At 45.1% G+C, this 21,636-nt stretch overlaps 1 protein-coding gene and 1 long non-coding RNA gene across 3 annotated transcripts; both read left to right on the top strand.

Annotated features, from left to right (window-relative positions):
* Window positions 1-481: 481 nt before the first annotated feature.
* On the top strand, window positions 482-1,490 carry LOC125540811. The gene is made up of 4 exons (XR_007297384.1): window positions 482-854; window positions 974-1,056; window positions 1,159-1,323; window positions 1,424-1,490. It is a non-coding gene; the product is annotated as an uncharacterized LOC125540811 (long non-coding RNA).
* Window positions 1,491-12,102: 10,612 nt separating this feature from the next.
* On the top strand, window positions 12,103-17,335 carry LOC125535389 (FACT complex subunit SPT16). 2 transcript variants are annotated; one of them, XM_048698441.1, is made up of 4 exons: window positions 12,103-12,256; window positions 12,977-13,044; window positions 13,548-13,613; window positions 13,723-17,335. In XM_048698441.1, the coding sequence occupies exon 4, from the start codon at window positions 13,755-13,757 to the stop codon at window positions 17,010-17,012; it is 3,258 nt and encodes a 1,085-aa protein (XP_048554398.1). In that variant the 5' UTR covers window positions 12,103-12,256; window positions 12,977-13,044; window positions 13,548-13,613; window positions 13,723-13,754; the 3' UTR covers window positions 17,013-17,335. The 2 variants fall into 2 exon arrangements, with proteins under 2 accessions (XP_048554398.1, XP_048554399.1); XM_048698442.1 differs by lacking the exon at window positions 12,103-12,256 and adding an exon at window positions 12,512-12,530.
* The last annotated feature ends 4,301 nt before the right edge of the window (window positions 17,336-21,636 follow it).

Raw genomic sequence — 21,636 nt, 5'->3', positions numbered from 1 at the left:
GCACGGGTTGCATACCAGCCCAGCTCGTATCCCTCCCATCTCCCCTCGTGCAAGTGGCCCACCATGTGCGCTCGCCTCAGCCTGGCTCGCTAGAAACTGTCAACCTGAACGTTTCCAGCGAGCCAGGCCCAAGTGTACTTTAAATTTCGTGCCATGTGAGCCGCACAGTAAATACATGCAACCAAACGGTTCGCTTTCTTTCCGCACGGGCCAGACTGGGCCATATATAAGCAACCAAACACGCACGCCCAGCGTGTACATGTTTGTACTTAATTTTTCTCCTGTATCTTAACACAAAATACACACAACTTGTGTGTTATCTCTACTCCTAATCTCTACTCCTAATAAACGAGTTGGTTGAATAGTCCCATCACTTTCAACTGGTTATTTTTCGTTCTCCCCCGCACCCACGCACGCAGCCAAAAATCAGGCCTAAAAAAACCACTCTATCGATCGCTTGACTCGGAGGCCCGTCAGCTGATCCCCCGACCAAGGAAGGCACGACCCGCTGCCCCTCTCTTCTAGGGTTTCAAGCGGCGGCGACACAGGCGGTGGCGACGGCGGTTGGCCCGCACCACCACTCACGTCCGTCGCCACGGCCACATGCCTCGTCGCGACGACATCGACGCCACCTACGCACCGCACGATGTCGCGCCTCGCTCGCCTTCTTCGACGATGCCCGATGCAGCCAAGCCAGGTGTGCCTCTGCCTTAGCCGACGCAGTCGGCCATGACTAGCAGCAATCCCCAAGCCTGACTCGCCGCTGCCGCCTGCCGCGGCTCCGCCTCCTCCTCTGCCGCCAGGGCGCTGTGTGAGGATAGCCGCCGCTTCATCCAAGGACGCTCTTATCAAAGGTATGGCCTCATCGTTCTCCCACCTCGGTGTGGATTCCGTCGTAGAAATTGTGGTGCTGGATAGTGGATACTGACCGCCCACTTTCCTGTCTTCGCTTTTCTCCCATCCGAAACCCTAGGCCGGGGCGCTGCTGACGGATGCCGCATCTGAGTCCATGGCGGACCTCTTCCCTTCATCTCTTCTCTATTCGGCCCTGTGAGAGTGAGGACGCACGTGCATTCATGCGTGCTGAAATGAGCGTCTCCAAGTTTGAACAAAAATGGTTATGTTTAACTGGTACTGGCTTTTTGATGGAACCTGCAGCTTGGAACACACTGCTCGAAGGTGACGGGATGCCTGGGGCAACTGCTGATGCCGGAGAGGGTCAGCTGTTCTGAACTGGATTGGGGAGATCAGTTTTTGTCAGCGAGAGGGCTATAAGGAGGGCCATGGCATTGGTCGGGGAGGAGAACACACTGATCAAGATAAGTAAGAGCTTATGTGCCCAACTTTTGTTTTGCAGTATTCAGACTGTTCCATTGTTCGTTTCTGCATGTATTGTACCTGATGACCAGTTTTTGTGTTTCAGAGCAATCATTTGAGGATGTACCTGATGCAGAGGGCGAATCAAGAGAAATGGATGCTCCATTTAGAGGCAAGACTTGCTTTAACCTTTTTCTCTGTATAGACAAGATTGAATGTTGCAACAATAGTCAGAAACGTGGTCTTGCTTTCACCTTTTTCTCTGTAGAGATAATTGTACCAACTGTATCTTCTTGAGGTTGTGCGTTACTGATTCAGTTTTCCATCTTGTGAAATTTAGGTGGAGTGCGTAACAGTACCATGCCCCTCTCTCCTCCAAACTGGATCAGGAAAAGCGGCCTTGCTGGGCAATGATTCAATCCAAAAGGCAAGAGCTCTTTCAGAAGGTAGGAGGTTTAACACCTGTTTACTTTATCTAAACGCTGAAAGTGCTTTCTTACCACTTATTTTGTCCATGGTGGCGTATGTATGGCTGCGAGTAGTTTAGGATCTGTTCATCCCATGTTCTGTTAGAAATTATGTCACTATTCATTAACAACAAGGCATCGTAATATAATATTTGTTGAACCAGCATATTTTCCACAGTTGCCTGGATATTTGTTATACTTACAACTGAAGATATATTTGGATGTGCTTAGCTTGTTGAGCATTTCTATTCCATATTAATATACAATGACTTCAAGTAGTTTTATACTAATTAGGGTCCACCTAATTGATGGCAGTATATTTCTTTAGTTCACCGCTGATTTGTGACCTCCTAATGAACCTGGAGTCTGTATATGCTATACAATAATATATATTTAAAAGCAATATTTTTTTATGTTCTATCTGATGGAATTTATTTTCTGAGACGTTCATTGAATATTTCATAATTTTGATGGCCTCTTGATTCATGTCATTAACAGTTATTTTTCAGTACTTTTCAGGAAGGCAATATCTCTTTTACTGGCTAATGGGGTTCTCTCTTCTAAAATTGGACTAAAATTTCCCAGTGGGTTCTCCAATTTAACTCTTTCTAAAACCTTTAGAAGCTATGAAAGAAAGGGAATAACCTTCCACTTGTCATGTACATCCTCTTAAGGTCTTCTCTCTTCTATGTCAAAGCATCGCAAAATTACACAGTCTATCATTTAGTGTTGGATATTCCAAGGTATAACTTCCTTCTCTACATATATATTCATTTTGTATGTTTTTCTAATTTGTGAGGGTGATTTCTGCCTGTACGTATTAATTGATCCATATATAAAATACCAGCACTCAAATTTTGTCAAAGAAGTTGGCCTGTTAAATGTAGCATTGTGGTGCTCAACAGATTCTATTTACAATTTTAGTGTTCAAGTACAAACAAGTTATACGCATATTTCAAACTCACTGGTGGTGTCAATCTTGATTCACTTTTTTTGGATTCAGCAGCTATATGTTATAGGCATATTCTCACTGTAAAAATGCCCTAAATGTGAGGCCTTGACTTACCTTTTCTTTTTGAAATTATTACTTTGCCATTGTTTCGATGTTACCACCACCACATGGTTGTACTCTTCCACATAAGATCGACTCTACGTTTAATCTGTAGTAATTTAGTTGACTGATTTTGCATGCTAATAATTCAATAGATGGGCACAACTTTTTTTGGAGGGAAATAGATGGTTACAACTTAACAATGTTGGGTGCATTATGTTCTGTCAAGACTTAATATATGGGGGCTATCGGTCATGCACCTTTTCTTCTTTTGTATTTGGGAGTATTTTGTATATTTTGTGCAATATGATTTGTGAAATATTTTTGGCCAAATATGTTTTTCGCCATCTGCGGATGATTTTGGAAAACATAGGTTGACATTGATATCAATCTATCTAAAGAAAATGATATTGATTCTTCCTCGTGCTCTATTATTAGTAATCCTGTAACAGCTTTCTTATCCATTCATACAAGTCAAAGATGCGCACATTGTTGCTTCCTTGTGCTTCGTTAATATTGATTTTCTAATGGATTTTTATAGATAAATTTATGTGCATGGCACAGATTAACAGTTTGGCCAGGCTTTTGTACTGAGCGATGTCATTTTGAAAAAAAAAACTGAATAAACTACTGCCCATCAGACGAGAAAAGGCTGATTCTGCCAATTCAAGTTCGATGTCTGGCTAGGTGTCTTGTGCAGACTTGACATGGGCTATGTTGGACACTAGCAAGTGTTCCCAATCACATCTTAAAGAAATTCAAGTTCGCTGCAGGAAAGGTTTGCTCTTTCAAAATCAATGCACTTGTGAGTACCAAGCTGAATAAGGTTTATTATGCATGCTGAATAAGGTACTGAAATGATCTGAATTTCAAACTCTGTTTTCTTTGCTTGCTTGGTAGTACAGTCTGCAGTACATAACACATCTTCTTGTTTTTTTTCTGTTATAGTTTCATTTTTCAGAAACTTGTCAGAGGACGAGACGACGGACTTTAGAGAATTTGACTCCCAGTATAGTGATAAATAGAGGGAAAATTAACCTTAAGGTCCTAAGGGCTGCTTTATAAAAGCTTTGTACCAAATTTACTGAATTAGAAATAACAGTTGATACAGCTGGTATGTTAATCTCACAACCCTGACGTTGAACATTTCCTTCTTTTGTCCTGTATATGCACACTTACCTTCCTGCAACTGTATGTACTTCCTCTGTAAGGAAATATAAGAGCGTTTAGAATACTAAAGTAGTGATCTAAATGCTCTTATATTTCTTTACGAAGGGAGTATTAACTAGCCAATTGCTTTCATTTAATTATCATTATTCTGGAACATGTTGCTCACTTTATATTAAACATTTTAATTAGAATAAGCTATCCAAGGAGGTTTTATTAGGAAATTTTAGTTTATGTGACTTTTTTTATTTGAACAAGCATACGCATCTCCATTTTTTCATTTTAGTTGTTTATTTGTATAGTTGGAACATTAGTTTGGTGTGAGTTTCAGCTACCTGCTTGTTATTGAAACTGCAAGAACTCGCTAGCTTTTGTCAAAAGAAATGGAATGTGATGGAAGTAAAAGAACATAAGGTGTTTTTGTTGATCCTTGTGTCTGATTTTAGGGTGTGTGTGTGTGTGCCTAATCACTGTAAATAGTAAATACTCTACATTTATGACAGCGAAATCCTTGTGAATATGGACAGATGGAGGTGTATGAACGGGCAGTTCTTGCAGTTACTTATTCAGTGGACATATGGTGTAATTATTGTCAGTTTGCGATTTCAACATACAATGACCCAGATGTCATCAGAAGGTAGCAATTGAATATCGGGACTATTCCGATGAAGTTTTTTTAATATATTTTTATAGTGTCTTGACTTTCGTTAACTACCGCATTTTAGGCTGTATGTGTATATATAGGAATACATACATGGCAAGAAGGGATTTTACAATACCTAGGACCTGCACAGGAATGCTTGATGAAATGCTTTATAATATTTTAGCACTGTTTTTCGGCAGTCCTTGTGGTAGGAAAGTGATCCATTCTTCGAAAACTCATCTACTACTACTCACCAAATCACATCGTTCCATATATGGACTAACTGAGAATCTGGGATTTTTCCATCAATCGCACTGCCTTTCCATCCCCTCCATCAACAAGCGATCAATCTTCCACATCGCAAAAAAAAGAAGAGAGTCAATCTTCCAAATCACTTCATTCCATATATGGACTAACTTGGAATCTGGGATTCCATCGATCGCGCTGCCTACATGCCCCTCCAACAAGCGATCAATCTCAGCACAGAAGGCTCTTTGTTTTCTTGACGCTCGTGGCTTTTGTAGCAAATTCTATTTGTTCTTCGCCGCTTTGGGTTGTGGGGCTTACTTCCTAGCCCTGCCTGCTTGTTGTACCACCGCCCACTTTGTGGCTCTAGCGCCAGCGCCAGCCTGGGACATCTCTCTATCCGGGCCGGCATACCGGGATGTTGCAGGGCCGCCGTCACCTCGAGAAGGGGCGAGGAGTCCATCGTATGCCCAGTTGATGTCCCTGGGTACTCACTGTGGCACGAAGAGTCCCTCACCGTTGTCCTCTTCGACCAGCATAACAACGACGGGTCAGCCTGTGCACACTACAAACTGAGGGCGCAGATGTGCCACGCACAAGACACAAGGGTGACAAGGCCAGGAGCGGCAGCAGGCGGCGGTGGAGCACGCAGCAAGGTACGCACAGAAAATGGCCACAAGTGATGTAGTATCATGTATCTTGGTGTCTATTGTTCTTACCGCTGTTTCGTACTCAAATTTCATCATAGCACGTTCCTCATCTGGTTCAAAGGAAACGTGTATTATGGCACTGTTGAAACATTCCATCGATGTATGTTAGATCGCCCTATACAGAGTAGTTGAACATGTCCATGTGTTTTTCTTGTTTGTTCATTCCTTCAATCTCCTAGATGTGAATCTTATGCTCTCCTACAGGTGGATTTTCTGAAGATCTTGTGATTTTCTAAAGAACATGTCTGCTTGTTCAGGAGGCAAATAACTGAAGCTGAAGGCTCTTTTCTGAATGATGATAAATCTAGGAGAGGATGACGAATTAGTTTGTGCAAATCTCCCACTGATTTGTGTCCTCGAGGAAGTCCTTTCTTGCATGGTTTTTATAATACGAATTAGACATTTCTTGCTTGCAAACAACTTATTGCATCTCTTCTTGTTGCATGAACAATCATATATATACTCCTAGAGCGGCAGAGCTAATGCATCAGGATAGGCAAGCATCATGGCACATTGGTGCAGTGCATCTTGAAGGATAACAACAGTATCTTACGAGAGTGGAACAACGTAATGTGAACACACACTTTATATTCAGTTGTTCATCTTTCCTTGATATTTCATTCATGTCTACATTGCATTGTACCTTGTGGATAGACCTGCCAGATTCAAATCGTGTTTCATTGATGAATGGTTATATAAGTCGTTCATTCAGATAGACATCCGTTTTCATTCTAATTCATAACTTTTCCTGAAGGAGCAGCCTAACCCGTGAATTGTGTTTTTTGATTCAGATTTTCAATCGGCAAAATGATTTGGTGTAATACAAGCTTCCTGGGGAAATCTGGTTTAGCTTTCAGTCCAGCTTTGATGATAAAATAACATCAGCCTACCTCGAACATAACTTTAATAAAGAAATCTTTGCAAGGAATATGTGTGATTTCGGAGGAGCCAAGTTGCAAGGAGCTAATGGGACACGAAATGCTTGTTTTTCTTTGCTCTGATCTTTCAAATTTGTGGATAAAATTTCACCCAACTATAATATGATGTCGTCAAATGATACAGAATGCCAATACTACATGTTGTTTTACTACATGCTGTTTTCAGGCTGTGCTGCATCATTTTTTATCAGCCATCATGTTCTTGCAAGAAGTTGTCCAGATAATGGTGGCATGACCAGTGTTTTTTCTTGGCCGAGATTTTCGGAAACTGATCGAAAACCGGCCCTTCCATTACCCAGCGAAAAATTCAAATATCACCGAAAAATCTGAATTTATACGGCTGATATATGTCAAATACAGTTCGTATGCCCTTGTGAACACAAGATAACACTTGGCTAGCCACTTCGACAGGCCAATCACTATGTTAAAAAGAGGCTTAAACATATTATATTGATACACAAAAATTTTGAATTCAAAATTCATTTGAAAATTCCGAGAATTTCTGGAAACCGGTTTTCTTGGTTCCTACCAAAAAAAATGAGAATCGATGAAAAAAACATGGGCATGACATGGCAGCAATAAAATAAAAACATTCACGATAAAGTGCATTCATTCTTGTCTACACAAGACATCTTTTGTGCAATAGGTATATTGCCATGTGAGAGTTGCATAGGAGAGTTGCGTTCATAGAAATGCATCATAGAAAGTACATAGGAGAGTTGCATAGAGGAAGGGCGAGAGCACACCAATTGCACAGGGAAAAAAAGAAAATGGAAACGCAAAATGAAAAACTCAATAGAAGAATTGTATGTAAGATGTCGGTCACGAGCCAGCGCGCACATGAGCGTTCCTATAGTAGGTCCTAAGGCACACACAATTTTTGATTAATACTAGCATGCATGTCAATGAAGATCACATGTTGTGCCTAATCTGTAATAGTTGGTCCGTCATTCTTTTGCCTATAGTTCATGATTTCTTTTCAGTTATGTAATTTAGAAAATAAGTATGTTATTGTCCAATCATACCATGTCAGTATAGGTTATGGAGGATGGGGATTATTAGTGAAAAAGCATAGGTCAAGCTTGATATGTTTTAATCTATAGTTACCTAACCTCTTGTACAAGAGCTCTTTTAAGGTACCCTCCATTGAACAAGAGCCGTTCATTCTCCTAAATCTAATGGTATATATTAACCTATACTGCTTAAATTAGTGAGCAGTATACAAATCGAGGGGGGCAAAATCGTGAGCAGTATTGGAGGCGACGAGGGCAAAATCGGAAGAAGATCCCCACGCCGGACCTAACTCTACCCTCTGAGTAGTGATTGGGATCGATTTGCTCACGACAAGTTGACAAGTCGGCGCCGGCCACCGGCAGCTAACCATAGATCGCCCAGGTTTGGCTGGGCTACCCCGGCGAGATGTGTCCCAGAGCAGGAGGGTGGTTCTGTAGCTGCGGGCGAGGCGATGCTAGCCCGGTGGTTCCTGGTGCGTCGAATGCGTTGGTCCCTTCATCTCCAACCCCACGCCCATAATGATTCCTAAATCCAATGCCTTGTTCGTAGGCATCGATGAAAAGCTGAAAGGATTTGGTTGTTTGGATAGTTTAGTTCAGTTGTAACGTTGTTTGAGATGGCCAATGTTCGATGCGAATTAATAATGGTTTCAAATTGTTGAGGCGAGCGGCATAATTGAAATTTGATTTCCGCGGCAAGGGCAGTGGTCATGCCAAAGGACCGGACGAACGCGGTGGCGGCACGCAGCCACGCCTGTCACGCGGCGTTGCCACCGGCGGTAGAAAGAAGAAAGTAAATCGACACCGGACCCAGAATCATGACTTAATTACCCTTTGGAAAAGGCCTCAACTACCCTAGAAATCAACGGTTAGATGAGGTTTATACTGGTCCTCTTCAATAGCAGTATAAGGTACCGTAAAAAAGCTCCTTGTACAAAGTAGTCATGCATTTTTTGATTATCAAGCTTCAACTGCATGATGCTTCCGTTCATTAACTCCATCTTTTTTAGGTTCGTTATAAGCAAGGTTGACACATAATTGAGGAAGATGATGTCCATTGATTTCCACAACGGCAACTATGTACGTTGTAGGGCCTATTGGAGAAGACATTCACAGGACCACAGTGGGCTTTTATGAGTTCAGACCAGAGATGCTTCCTAAAGTATATGCATGATAGCCCGTAGCAACGCACGGGCGTTCTACTAGTTGAAGATAAAACTAAGGTTCTTGGTGACCTCGAGGGAACATAACTCGAATGCTTGATAGGTTGGAAATAGGGGAGCGATCATGAGACTGTTCATCTATAAAATATTGCATGCTTCTATGAGCAACGAAGTAAAAAAAAGAAACAAAGATATAGGTAGTTGAAAAGAAAGTACTTTAAGTATCTTACAATATTCTGCTGCCAATTAAACTACAAGGGGTAATAAGCTAAAACTAATGAAGATGAAGGTAGTGGTGGCGATGGCATTGTAAGTGATGGGGGTGTAGAAGTAGTGATGCCTCTATCATGCTCATGCTCAGGCTCTCAATTCTATTGGTGTCCGCTTTAGAGGATCCTTATTCATTTAATTCTTAAAAAGTGGTCTGCTGAAATAGTTGTATGACTGATAATTTATGGATACAAATGTATCCAAACTAACTTGTTTATTTGTGGCAGGAACTAAAGAAAGCCTCGTGTAGTGAATCACCGGGGGCTCAATTCAGTCGTCGTGGAGCCCGTTCCAGTCGATGGGGCATTCAATCTATCGCGGAGCCCGTTTAGGCCATCTGGGGATTGATCCAGACGTGGTGGAGCTCGCTCTGACCGCTGGGGCGCTCGATCTAGCCATGGTGGAGCTCCCTTCGACAGCTAGGGCGCTTGATTTGGCCGAGATCCACTACATGGGGCGCTCGATTTGGCCAAGATCCACCACAAGGGGTGCTCCATCTGTCGTGGCTGCTCCAGTTGCCAGGGAGCGACAGGCTGCCTAGTCCAACCAACTGGCACAATGGTAAATCTTAGCAGATATTTCTCGCCTCCTTTTCCTCCCCCTTCTCCTTCCACCTTTTTTTTCTTGCTTTCCTTGATGGACCTCCCGAACACACCACGAGACCACGGGTCGCCCCCCCACGCTACCAGTGCAGGGGCTATGGTGGCACCACGCATCCATATAGACAGAATAAAAACGAGGCAATATGTTATACTCTATACCCCCCACACAAACCGAGACTACAACCTCAGAAGGGCCATACTCCCCTCCTTCTCCAAACTACAATATTCCATATCCATCTTCCTCGTACGCATCTTCTTTCCCAAACCCCCTTTCCTTATCCATCTCCCTGTACGATCCCAGCCGCCGCTAACAGTGCTTTCTGGCACAAAAAATTGCCGGATCCAGCGCCTCTACCACATGTTTTTTCTACCGGTTCCCAGATCTGGATCCATTCTTGCGCTTTCTTCCTGGGTGCGCTTCAAGGATGTGCGGTGGTTGGTACATGATGTCACTCCTTTGTTTCTGTCGGCATCCAACTGCGTACTGGTGCGCCGGGGCATGATCTCAACCGAAAAAAGTCGATGAAGATCGGGAACAACAGTGTTCCTCCCAGATCCAGCACCGGCGCGCCGTTTTCTACCAGATCCCGCGTTCAACGAGATCAAGGCCATTGCCAGATGGACAAGCTAAAGGCTATGTGGCAGGCGAACTCAAGGTATTGCAGGCACCGACCATGACGTGCACACTTGCGCTACGTCTGGACCACACTATATCTTTCCTTTTCCGCCTTGTGTTTCCTTGCCTTTTCCCCTTCTATTACCTAACCACCACCAACTGTGGTCTTTGGCATGAAAAATTCTCGGATCCATCGCCTCTACCACATGTTTTTGCTACCGGTTCCCAGATCTGGATCCAATCTTGCGCTCTCTTCATGGGTGCGCCTCAAGGATGTGCGATGGCTGGTACAAGCTGTCGCTCCTTCGTTTATATCGGCATCCAACTGCGTGATGGTGCGCTTGGGCACGATCTCAGCCGAAAAAAGTAGGTGCAGATCGGGGACGACCGTGTTCCTCCCAGATCCAGCACTGTCGCGCCGTTTTCTGTCGGATCTTGCGTTCAACCAGATCAAGGCCATTGCCAGATGGATGAGCTAAAGGCTATGTGTCTGGCGAACTCAAAGGTATTACCGCTACGTCCGGACCGCACTACATCTTTCCTTTCATGCTTTGTATTTCCTCGCTTTTTTACCTTCTATTACCTAACCACTACTAAGCGTGCTCTCTGACATGAAAAATTATCGGATCCATCACCTCTGCCTCATGTTTTTTTGTCGTTGGCCAGATCTAGATCTATTTCTTGCGCTTTTCCTGGGTGCGGTTCAAGGATGTGCGATGGTTGGTGCAAGCTGTTACTCATTCATTTATGTCGGCATCCAACTGCGTGATGCTGTGCCTAGGCACGATCTCAACCAAGAAAAGTCGGCGCAGATCTGGAACGACCGTGTTCCTCCGAAATCCAGCACCGTTGCGTCGTTTTCTGCTGGATCCCGCGTTCAACCAGTTCAACGCCATTGCCAGATTGACAAGCTAAAGGCTATGTGTCTGGCGAACTCAAGGTATTGCCGCTACGTCCTGACCACACTATATGTTTCCTCTTTCGCCTTGTGTTTCCTTTCTTTTTTCCTTCTATTACCTAACAACCACCACCCGTGCTCTCTGGCATGAAAAAATCCTGGATCCATCGCCTCTGCCTCGTGTTCTTTCTATCGGTGGCTAAATCTGAATCTATTTAGCGCACCCTCTTCTGGGCTAGCTTTAGGAATGTGCGATTTGTACATTGCGTTCCTGCCGGAACCCATTTGTGTGATCGTGTCCACCCGAGCACCATCTCAACCGAGCAAGGCCGGCGCAGAACGGGGACGACCGTGTTCCTCCCAAATACAGCACCGCCGCGCCATTTTCCATCGAAATCCGATCGTGGCAGGTCTGGATTGGGACTAGATCGAGCCCATGGACAGACATACGAGCTGAAGGATCTGCGAGCGACGAACTCAAGGTATTCTGTGTGCGGACCATTTCGTGCGCACTTGATTTGAATTACACACTCTCTTTTCTTTCCCCTTTCTATATCTGTGCCTTTTGCTGCAGCATCCAAGCTCTTCAGATGGCATCTGAGCAACTGGGTTCACATTGGCATCCAAGCCAGTTGGCTCTAGGGGAAGACAACGATATGTGCCATACCATTGGCATTGCCCTTATTCAAGCCACCCACACATTCACACCATCCCTACACACTCACATAATGTCTAGTAATCAAAATCACAGAGTTATAAAATTGACAAAGTGATCACAGACGCCCGGTCCGAGCCCCGTTCGGCCCGCGGGGCAGGTCGGGGCGACCCATTGGCCAAATTTTGCCTAGCCGGGTGATAAAATTATTAAAAAATGAAAACCGGCATTGGGCGGCGCCGCATCCGAAAATCGCGAAAAAGAGCCGCGGAAACGGGCCTGCAGCCCGCCCGCGCGGCGCTAGGGCACTCCCGCACCCATTTCCCGCCGCTCTCCTCATCCTGCCGTCAGCCCCCCTCCCCACAATCCTTTTTCTCCCCCCCCGTCGCCGCCCCCATCCCCTCCTCCCCCCCGTCCCTCGGCCCCCAGCCCTCGCCGGTGGCCCAGATCCGGACGCCCGGCCCCGTCCCACGGCGCGCCTCGCCTCGCCGATCGCCGAGGTACCGCTCCCCTCCCCCCGCTCCCTCCTCGCCGCCCCGTACTCGCCCTCCCCACCGCGGTTGCCCGGCCTCGCCGTCCGCCGCCGCCTCCCCCACCCCGACCCCGACCCGGTACCCGTACCCTTACCAGCGTTCCCCGCTTCGGCCGGATCTGACGTTCTACGGTGAAATTTCTGCGGTTCGGTTGTGGGGAATTCGAGCTAGGGTTTGCGCGTACCAAGGGCCGCATCGTCGCGGCGTAACCCTAGAACCTCGAGGAAACAGGCCCGTGTTGGTACGATCAGATTTGCGTGTCTGGTCACATGTTTTGCGCTTTGATTTTCGCAGTAGTTTCGCTCGTATAATTGTTTATCTGGTCATACAGCTTTTGAAGGACTAGATTCGACCGAGTTCTTCTCGAAAAGTACTGAATTAGACAGATTGGTTTTTATTTTTTTTGTTTTTTATTGGAACTTGCACTGTTGTCTTGCACTATATGAGCGCTCTGGATCTTCAGTGCTAGCAGTGATGGTATTATGGAATCATTACTCGTGTGCAGATACTGAAATCATCGACGGTTATCTTTACCTCTGTTTGGAAATAGGCTAAATATTTCATCGTGTTCATTTCACAGATTAGATGACTGTTTCTTTATCCCGAATTCTTGTTTGCAGATCGTATTTCTTCTTTTCACATTATTAATTCAGAATAATTGAATCAGTTTGCACACTATGTTTTCAGGATAAAAAAGGCTGTGATAAGAAATTGAGAATTGATGTTCTGGACTATCACTCCACTTCTTCTGTGAGGTATTTGTCTTGGACATGAAGTATTTTCTGCACATCCATTGCTCTTGATGGTGTTATCTGGTATTAGACAGGCCCTTGCAAATAACCTTCATTTGTTTGAACTAGTTTGTTTCCCTGAAGTATGGCATCATTACTCATGTGTGGATACTTAATATCATGGACAGTTATCTTTGACCCAAGTTAGGAAATTGGCAAAATATTTCATCATGTTCATATTAAACAGATAAGATGACTGTTTTTCCCCTGGTTGCATAAACCAGGTAGCGCTTTATGCTGTTTTAATGATGAGACTTCAATTCATTCTTGATGACCTAAATCTGCATTACTGATGTGTTTAACGTTGTAAGAAGTTATTACGGAGATACATGTATTGCTTCATCTCAAAACATACAGTGCTTCTATGCTAACCAATGTGGCAATGTTTGGGTGATACAAGACTGGATTTATTGCTTTTGCAGTATTAATTTAGAACAATTGACTCAGTTTACATGCTTTGTTCCCAGGATAAAAGGTTGTGATAAGCAATTAAGCCTTGGTGTCCTGGATTGTCACTCCTCTTTTTCTGTGAGGTATTTATCTGGGACTTGAAATATTTTCTGAACATCCATTGCCTTTGATAGTGTAAACTGATATTTGTCAGACGATTACACTAGCTAATTATCATCAATTTTCCTGCAGTTGGCTTGGTTAATGTGTGCTTCGTGGTAAAGATGGCAGATAATGGTAAAGCAAAGTCAGGCTCAGGAGGAGCCTATACAATCAATCTAGAGACCTTCAGTAAGCGGCTTAAGGTGTTTTATGACCATTGGAACGGAAACAAGTCTGATCTTTGGGCTTCTTCTGATGCCATTGCAATTGCTACTCCGCCTCCTTCTGAGGATCTCCGTTATTTGAAATCCACAGCCCTGGATGTTTGGTTGCTTGGGTATGAATTTCCAGAAACCATAATTGTCTTCATGCAGAAGCAGATACATTTCTTATGCAGCCAGAAGAAAGCAAATCTCATTGGAACCCTCAAGGATGCTGCAAGTGAGGCTGTTGGTTCTGATATTGTCTTGCATGTGAAAAGCAAGAACGGGGATGGCATTGACCTGATGGATGACATACTGCGTGCTGTTTCTGCTCAGTCGAAATCTGACACTCCAGTTGTTGGTCACATTGCAAAAGAGGCACCTGAGGGTAAGCTCCTTGAAACATGGGCAGAAAAGTTAGCTGGTGGATCTGTACAACTTGCAGATGTAACACATGGGTTTTCTGAGCTTTTTGCCGTGAAAGACGCCACAGAGATCATATGTGTGAAGAAGGCTGCTTACCTAACTTCATCTGTGATGAAAAACTTTGTGGTACCGACCATGGAGAAGGTTATTGATGAGGAGAGAAAAGTCTCACACTCCTCATTGATGGATGACACAGAGAAGGTTATTCTTGATCCTTTGAAGGCCAAGGTGAAGTTGAAGCCTGAAAATATTGATATTTGCTACCCTCCTGTCTTCCAAAGTGGAGGGAAGTTTGATCTTAGGCCAGGTGCCTCCAGCAATGATGATTATCTCTACTATGATCCTGCAAGTATTATCATCTGTGCAATTGGGTCCAGGTACAGTAACTACTGTTCCAATGTTGCCAGAACATTTTTGATAGATGCTACCCCGGCACAGAGTAAAGCGTATGAGACACTTCTGAAAGCTCAGGAAGCTGCTTTAGCAGCATGTAAACCAGGCAATCAGATGTCTGCAGTTTTTAAGGCTGCAGTTGCAGTGTTTGAGAAGAATGCCCCTGAACTGCTTCCTAATCTAACAAAGTCAGCTGGAACTGGAATTGGCCTTGAGTTCCGAGAATCTGGCTTAAACTTGAATGCCAAGAATGACCGTCTGATAAAAGAGGGAATGATTTTCAATGTCAACCTTGGTTTGAGTAATATACAGGCAGAAACAAACAATGAGAAGACAAAGCAGTTCTCTTTGTTATTAGCTGATACAGCTTTAGTTAATGACAAGGCTGCAGAGATCTTGACCAATTGCTCCAAGGCTGTTAAAGATGTTGCGTATTCATTTAATGAAGATGAGGAGGAAGTTCCGAAGCCGAAGAGGGCTAAGGTTGAGCCAAATGGCGTGGAAGCACTACCATCCAAGGCAACACTTCGGTCAGACAACCAGGAGATGTCCAAGGAAGAGCTCCGGAGACAGCACCAGGCTGAACTTGCTCGTCAAAAGAATGAAGAGACTGCTAGAAGGCTTGCTGGGGGTGGTTCTGGTAATGGTGATGGCCGTGGTCCTTCTAGGAATTCAAATGAGCTTGTTGCGTACAAGAATGTGAATGATGTACCTTTTTCGAGAGAGTTGGTGATACAAGTAGATCAGAGGAATGAAGCTGTTCTCTTACCTATATATGGCAGTATGGTCCCTTTCCATGTTTCTACTGTTAAGAGTGTGACCAGCCACCAGGACAACCGCACCTGCACTATCCGCATTTTCTTCAATGTACCTGGCATGCCATTCTCAAATGACAAAGATCTGAAGTCTCAAGGAGCGATCTACTTGAAAGAGATTACATTCCGCTCAAAGGATCCACGGCATAGCAGTGAAGTTGTCCAGCAGATCAAAACATTGAGGAGGCAAGTAGCTTCAAGGGAGTCAGAGAGAGCCGAAAGGGCCACCCTTGTTACCCAGGAGAAGCTCCAGCAGGCAAGCAACAAAACAAAGCAAATGAGGCTTAATGATGTCTGGATAAGGCCTCCATTTGGTGGTCGTGGGAGAAAGCTGACAGGAACTCTTGAGGCCCATGTTAATGGTTTCAGATATTCTACCTCACGGGCTGATGAGCGTGTGGATATCATGTATGGGAATATAAAACATGCTTTCTTCCAGCCAGCAGAGAAAGAAATGATTACTCTCCTTCATTTCCATCTGCATAATCATATCATGGTTGGAAACAAGAAGACGAAGGATGTGCAGTTTTATGTTGAAGTGATGGATGTTGTTCAAACTGTTGGTGGCAGCAGGAGGTCAGCCCTTGACCCTGATGAGATTGAAGAAGAGCAGCGTGAGAGGGACCGCAAGAACAGAATCAACATGGAGTTCCAGAACTATATCAACAAGGTTAACGACCACTGGTCGCAACCACAGTTCAAGGGGCTTGATCTGGAGTTTGACATCCCTCTTAGAGAGCTCGGGTTCCATGGTGTCCCGTATAAAGCTTCAGCTTTCATCATTCCAACTTCAACTTGTTTGGTTGAGCTGATTGAGACTCCCTTCCTGGTGGTGACCCTGGGTGAGATAGAGATTGTTAATCTGGAGAGGGTGGGCTTTGGAACAAAGAACTTTGACATGGCTATCGTGTTCAAGGACTTCAAGAAGGATGTTCTCCGCATCGACTCCATCCCGTCAACCTCACTTGACGCGATAAAGGAGTGGCTTGACACCACTGATCTCAAGTACTATGAGAGCAGGCTGAATCTGAACTGGCGCCCTATCCTGAAGACTATCATTGATGATCCCCAGAAGTTTGTTGACGATGGTGGCTGGGAGTTCCTGAACATGGAGGCAAGCGATTCTGAGGCAGAGGAAACAGAGGAATCAGACCAGGGGTATGAGCCTTCTGATGCTGAGCCTGAGTCTGAATCAGAAGAGGAAGACTCTGACAGCGCGTCGTTGGTGGAATCAGATGAGGATGAGGAAGAGGATTCTGATGAAGACTCTGAGGAAGAGAAGGGCAAGACCTGGGACGAGCTGGAGCGGGAGGCGACCAACGCGGACCGGGATCATGGCGCAGAGTCAGACAGCGAGGAAGAAAGGAGGCGCCGCAAGGTCAAGACCTTCAGCAAGTCCGGTGCACCACCGCAGCGTGGTCCTAGCAGCAGCAAGCATGCTCCGCTGCCGCAGCGTGGTGGCAGCAGCAGCGGCAACAAGTCTCGCCCGCCTCCCAGTAGCTCCAAGGGAGGGCCGCCCTCGAAGAAGCCGAAGTTCAGGTGATTGGTTCGTCTTGGTGGCGCCCTCTGAATCTGCCCTTTCGGGAGGCATGGTATTCGTATGGTTTGGTTGTAGCAGAAGCCTTGTTCGCTCTTTAGGCCGTCGTCGTACTCGTTTCTGCAGTAGCTTTGCTCGTACTATTGTTATAGTCAGTCAATCGGAACCTTGGTGAATTGTTATGTTGTTATTACCTAGCGTGTGTGACGAATCTCAAGACTTGTTTGTCGTTTGGATAAATTCATGCTGGTTCATCTGCTGTGTCATGGTCGATGTAATGCTTTATTGTAGATTGTCTGACACCCAGTTTGTATAAATTTCATTTGACATTTTTTCGCTTGTTTTTCGTGACTCTTCTCCTCTGCGGGACAAACATTTGGCTCCGTTACTAGTTGCCAAAGGCTTTGTCCTGTGACGAGAATTTCATGATTCAGAGTACGCACTTTTTGGCTGGCCTACATGTCAGAAAAAATGTTGGATACACACCTGCAAGTATTTGGATGTGGCTCAGAATAAACCAATGACACCATGCGAAGGACATGGCCGGTGGAGTGAGTGCCGGACCGGGAACCAACGGCGGCGAGCACTGTTCAGTCAATACCTATCTCCTTTTTTTAGGGTTACTAAAGCAAGTTAGGGATTTCGCTCAGTACAGCTATGGCCTCGGAGGGCGGTACATATCTGCTTCTCTTTTGGTGGGGGTCTGGGGATTTTGCTTACCGATCACATCCCACAACTCCAACCCTCTGCTTGTTCGGTGAACTATCTATCTCATCAGGACGCAGCCGCCCTTCTTTCTTTCTCTCTCTCTCACCCGATTCCTCTCATTCCCACCAAAAAGATAGGATCTGCTCCATTGGCAACGACCATAGATAGTCGACAACGGCTACAACAGTATCAAATCCCTCATTTCTGCCACAAGAAAGACATTTAGGCCCCGTTCGGTGTCCATCCGCTCCCGGAGCGGACGCAACTGCAGTGAAAAGTCTTGGAGCGGGCAGAACGATGCTCCGCATATCCGTCGATTTCAAGGAGCCAGCGCATTGCCGAACGGGGCCTTAGTGTCCTCTATTTGCACACCTCTGGTCACAAGATTTGTCCGTGTTGCAACAGAATTATGTGCCAGTCGCCATGTAAACATCTTAATCTTGTTCTGACGCGGCATCTTCAAAATACGCCTCCACAACTTGTCCTCGCATACATTCAGTTCAGTGAGCCAGCATCTCCATTGCTAGCAATTTCCTGTAACTTAACTTGTAGCTTATAGGCCCGCTTGACAGAATGCATGCCCTTGTCATCAAAGTGCCAGCTTATGAAATCTTCAACACCTTCTCTCAGCAGGATTCCGAGGATGTGGTTGGCATCTTCCGGGTGAAAGACATCCCTAACAAGCTGCTCATCCCATTTAGCAGTGATCAGACTTATTACGTAGTTCACTTGCGTTATCCAGCAGAAAGAACCCCATTCCTTGGCGTTGTGACACGCCTAGACCATGCCTTTGGTAGCCATGGATCATCCCAGAATGTTCACACTCTGACCATCGCCGATACGCCAGACGACATACCCCTGCAGTTTCACTAGCTCAAGCCCATGTACAAGGCTCCTCCAAGCATACGAAACGCCGTCCGTCCTTTGGTGCAGAGCCCCAAATATGTTGCCGTCAGGGTAGTATTTGGCCTGCAGTACCTGACCACAAAGGGCTTTCCGGTCGCTCCATATTTTTACCTCGAAAGCATCGAAACAATGTATATCCCGGAAGCCCGAACTATCTCTACAACCTCTAATCTCAGTGGGTAGCTGTGGCTGCTCCTTTTTGCGTGGTGGTGTACCTGCCGGCAAGCGATAACCCCTCGCCTACACACCTGCTAGAAATTTTGATGCAATAGCTGTATTTGTAAATGTCCAATACAGCGTGCAAGCATACAGGAGAAAGCCAGTCATCAAATGTCTGAAAAAAGGCCGATAAAGTAAAGAAAAACGGAGTGGCAAGGCGCACATATGATTTACCTTTGTGTGCAATGCTTCATTTTTCTATGCATGAACTTGGGAGGTCCGTCAATCCTCAGTGGAGATGCAAATGGAAAATAATTATCTTGGACAATAGGGCCAGTAAGTTTTTTGCATTTCATCCCTGGTTATACATATACTTTTTTGCATGTCAACCCCGCTTATAATTAACCAATTAAACAAACTATTTGAAGTGAAAAGCAAATGCTCACTGCCTAAGGCATTCACTTTAAAATCACAGACACGTGAGCATGTCAGTGGAGAAAGGTTGAGGAGTACAACACTCAAGATTTCAAGAGTAGCACCCTGTGCCGAGAGAGCTAATTAAGTTTTTTTTTTTGCAGGAAGAGAGCCCATTAAGCTTGCACATAGTCCGGCCTGTAATAAACCGACGATGTCACTGACATGCATTAATAATCCATACACTTAACCATAATTTTATTAGAAAATAAAGTCTTAATACACTATGTGTATGTGGTTATATGAGACAAATGAAATTCTAATATACATGCACTCAACCATAAACAATTATTGAATAAATACAATATGATAAAATTGGGGAGGGGGGGGGGGGCAAAGGCCCCCTACATACTTGCTGCCGTTATGCTCTACAAATCAGAGTTTATAATTTCTTTAGATATGTAAATATATTGGGCACTCATATGGGCCCTAGGCAACCATAACTTTTGCGATGGCCTAAGGCCATCCCTTTTCAGACTCCGCGGGGAAAACGCGGGGTTGGAAGTAGCAAAGCGGCAGCGACGAACTAGATAGGCCCGACTAGGAGCGAGCGTGCTCGACGGAGAAGAGGAAAAGGGAGGAGGAAAGGTGACGTCTCAAGGCGATGATATGGATGGTGAGGTGCACCCGGTCATCCACGGCAGAAGGTTAGTGCACACGATTTCCTATTAATTTCGGCCATGCGCACGAGGTAGAGGACATGGTTTTTGGCCGACGTGGCGGTGTTAGGGGGACGAGTGGCCAAATACGAGTGGGGAACTAACGAGCGAAAGTCAATATCTCGCCCAACTCATAAGAACAAGAGCTCAACTTTTCGTGCACAAATTTAGCACCATTTCCGCAAGATTTTAGGAGTGGGATCAAAATCTTCGCGAGGCACAAAAATCATGGGGACGAGCACTAGTTTGGCAGCAGCAGCACGAGCTGTGCGGCTGTGTGTCATGCTGCAATATTCTAGCAACAGGGGGATGAAAACTAGTGGGCAAAACTCTAGCACCGCTTCCTCGCAAAAAAACAAAAACAAAAAACTCTAGGACTGCTTGTGTCTCGTATCAATATCATGTAGGCAAAACATCCAGAGAACTGAGCAAGTTTATTTCGCGACATTCTGAACGATGTAGGCAACAATTCCCATATGCATGAACACTACATAGGCAACAACCTGCTATGCTAAAACTTCCCTAATCAAATTTTCCAAAAGATGTTGTAGCCGCTTATGCTAACACGCTCATCTGCAGCCATTTAATTTGCCTAAAGATGATGTAGTCGCTTATGCTAAAACGCTCGTATGTTTTTAATTAATTTGCCTGAGAATGATGTAGCTGCTTAAGCTACAAGTAGGTGCCTTCATTGTTTTTGCACAAAATTGCCTACCGGCGTTCTGCAAAGTTGGCTTCGTGGGTGGTGTTCATCCTCTTCACATAAGGCACTTACTGGAGCGGGCGCGGTGCTTCTGGTCGCGAGCACACATGAGCACGATATCTGGGCGGTTCGGGCTGTCTTTTGGGATGCGGTGCATTGAATTGTGTGCCAGAGAATCGTCAAGATGCAACCGATTAGGAGGTAATCCCCTGTGCATCACACGGCTCTGCTTTTTTTTTTCCTTTGGTCGAGGTTTGCTTGAAATCTGAATCAGGCCAGGGCCGCCATGCTAGAAGAGGTCAACGACGACGAGATTCCAATGGAGCCGCCGCATTACCTAGCGTGGCCACAATAGCAGATCAACTGCTCCCCATGGCGGCGGCCAGCGCTGATGGGCAGATCTGTGCGGCCGAGGGAGTGCCTGACAGGGAAGCAGAGTATGAACCGCAAGCTTCCGAGCAGTCCATTGAACAGATTGATCCGAAAACTCCTTGATGGGCGCGAAGTTAACCATTTGGCCGTGCATGATTTCAGCTTGATGGTGTGTATTTCCTGCGAGGCCGCATTTGTGATGAGTGCCCCACGTGTGGCACTCAGCACTCCGACTCTTACGTTTTTTACAACTAAAATTGTCATAAAAAAATCATAAAAAACTGAAACTTGTCATCCGGAAAAAGTTGTCATGCTTGACAACTAAAGCTGCATCCTCACGTCACTAAATTTGTCATAAAAAACATTCAGAGTTGTCATGTGTTTGTGCCACACGTATGACACTTATCAGGATCCATTAAATATTGTTTTGAGCCCGTCCTGCTGTGAAATACGAGAGTGATTTGAATTCACTTCGTTTGTGTGAAATTATTAAAAGATAATAGTGAACATTAAATTTGTGAAAAACAACTGATTTGCTAGCATAACTCCGCCTATGTTGTCTCAACATAACCGGTCCCAAGCCATGTAGAGGAGGAGGGTTGTGATAGACTTAGCGAGCCAACGTAAAAACTCAGTCTCTCTTATGGAG

The sequence above is a fragment of the Triticum urartu genome, chromosome 2 (genome assembly GCF_003073215.2).
Source record: "Triticum urartu cultivar G1812 chromosome 2, Tu2.1, whole genome shotgun sequence".
Classification (NCBI taxonomy): domain Eukaryota; kingdom Viridiplantae; phylum Streptophyta; class Magnoliopsida; order Poales; family Poaceae; genus Triticum; species Triticum urartu.
Note: the sequence above shows the minus strand (reverse complement) of the source record. Positions and strands in the feature narration are given on the sequence as shown.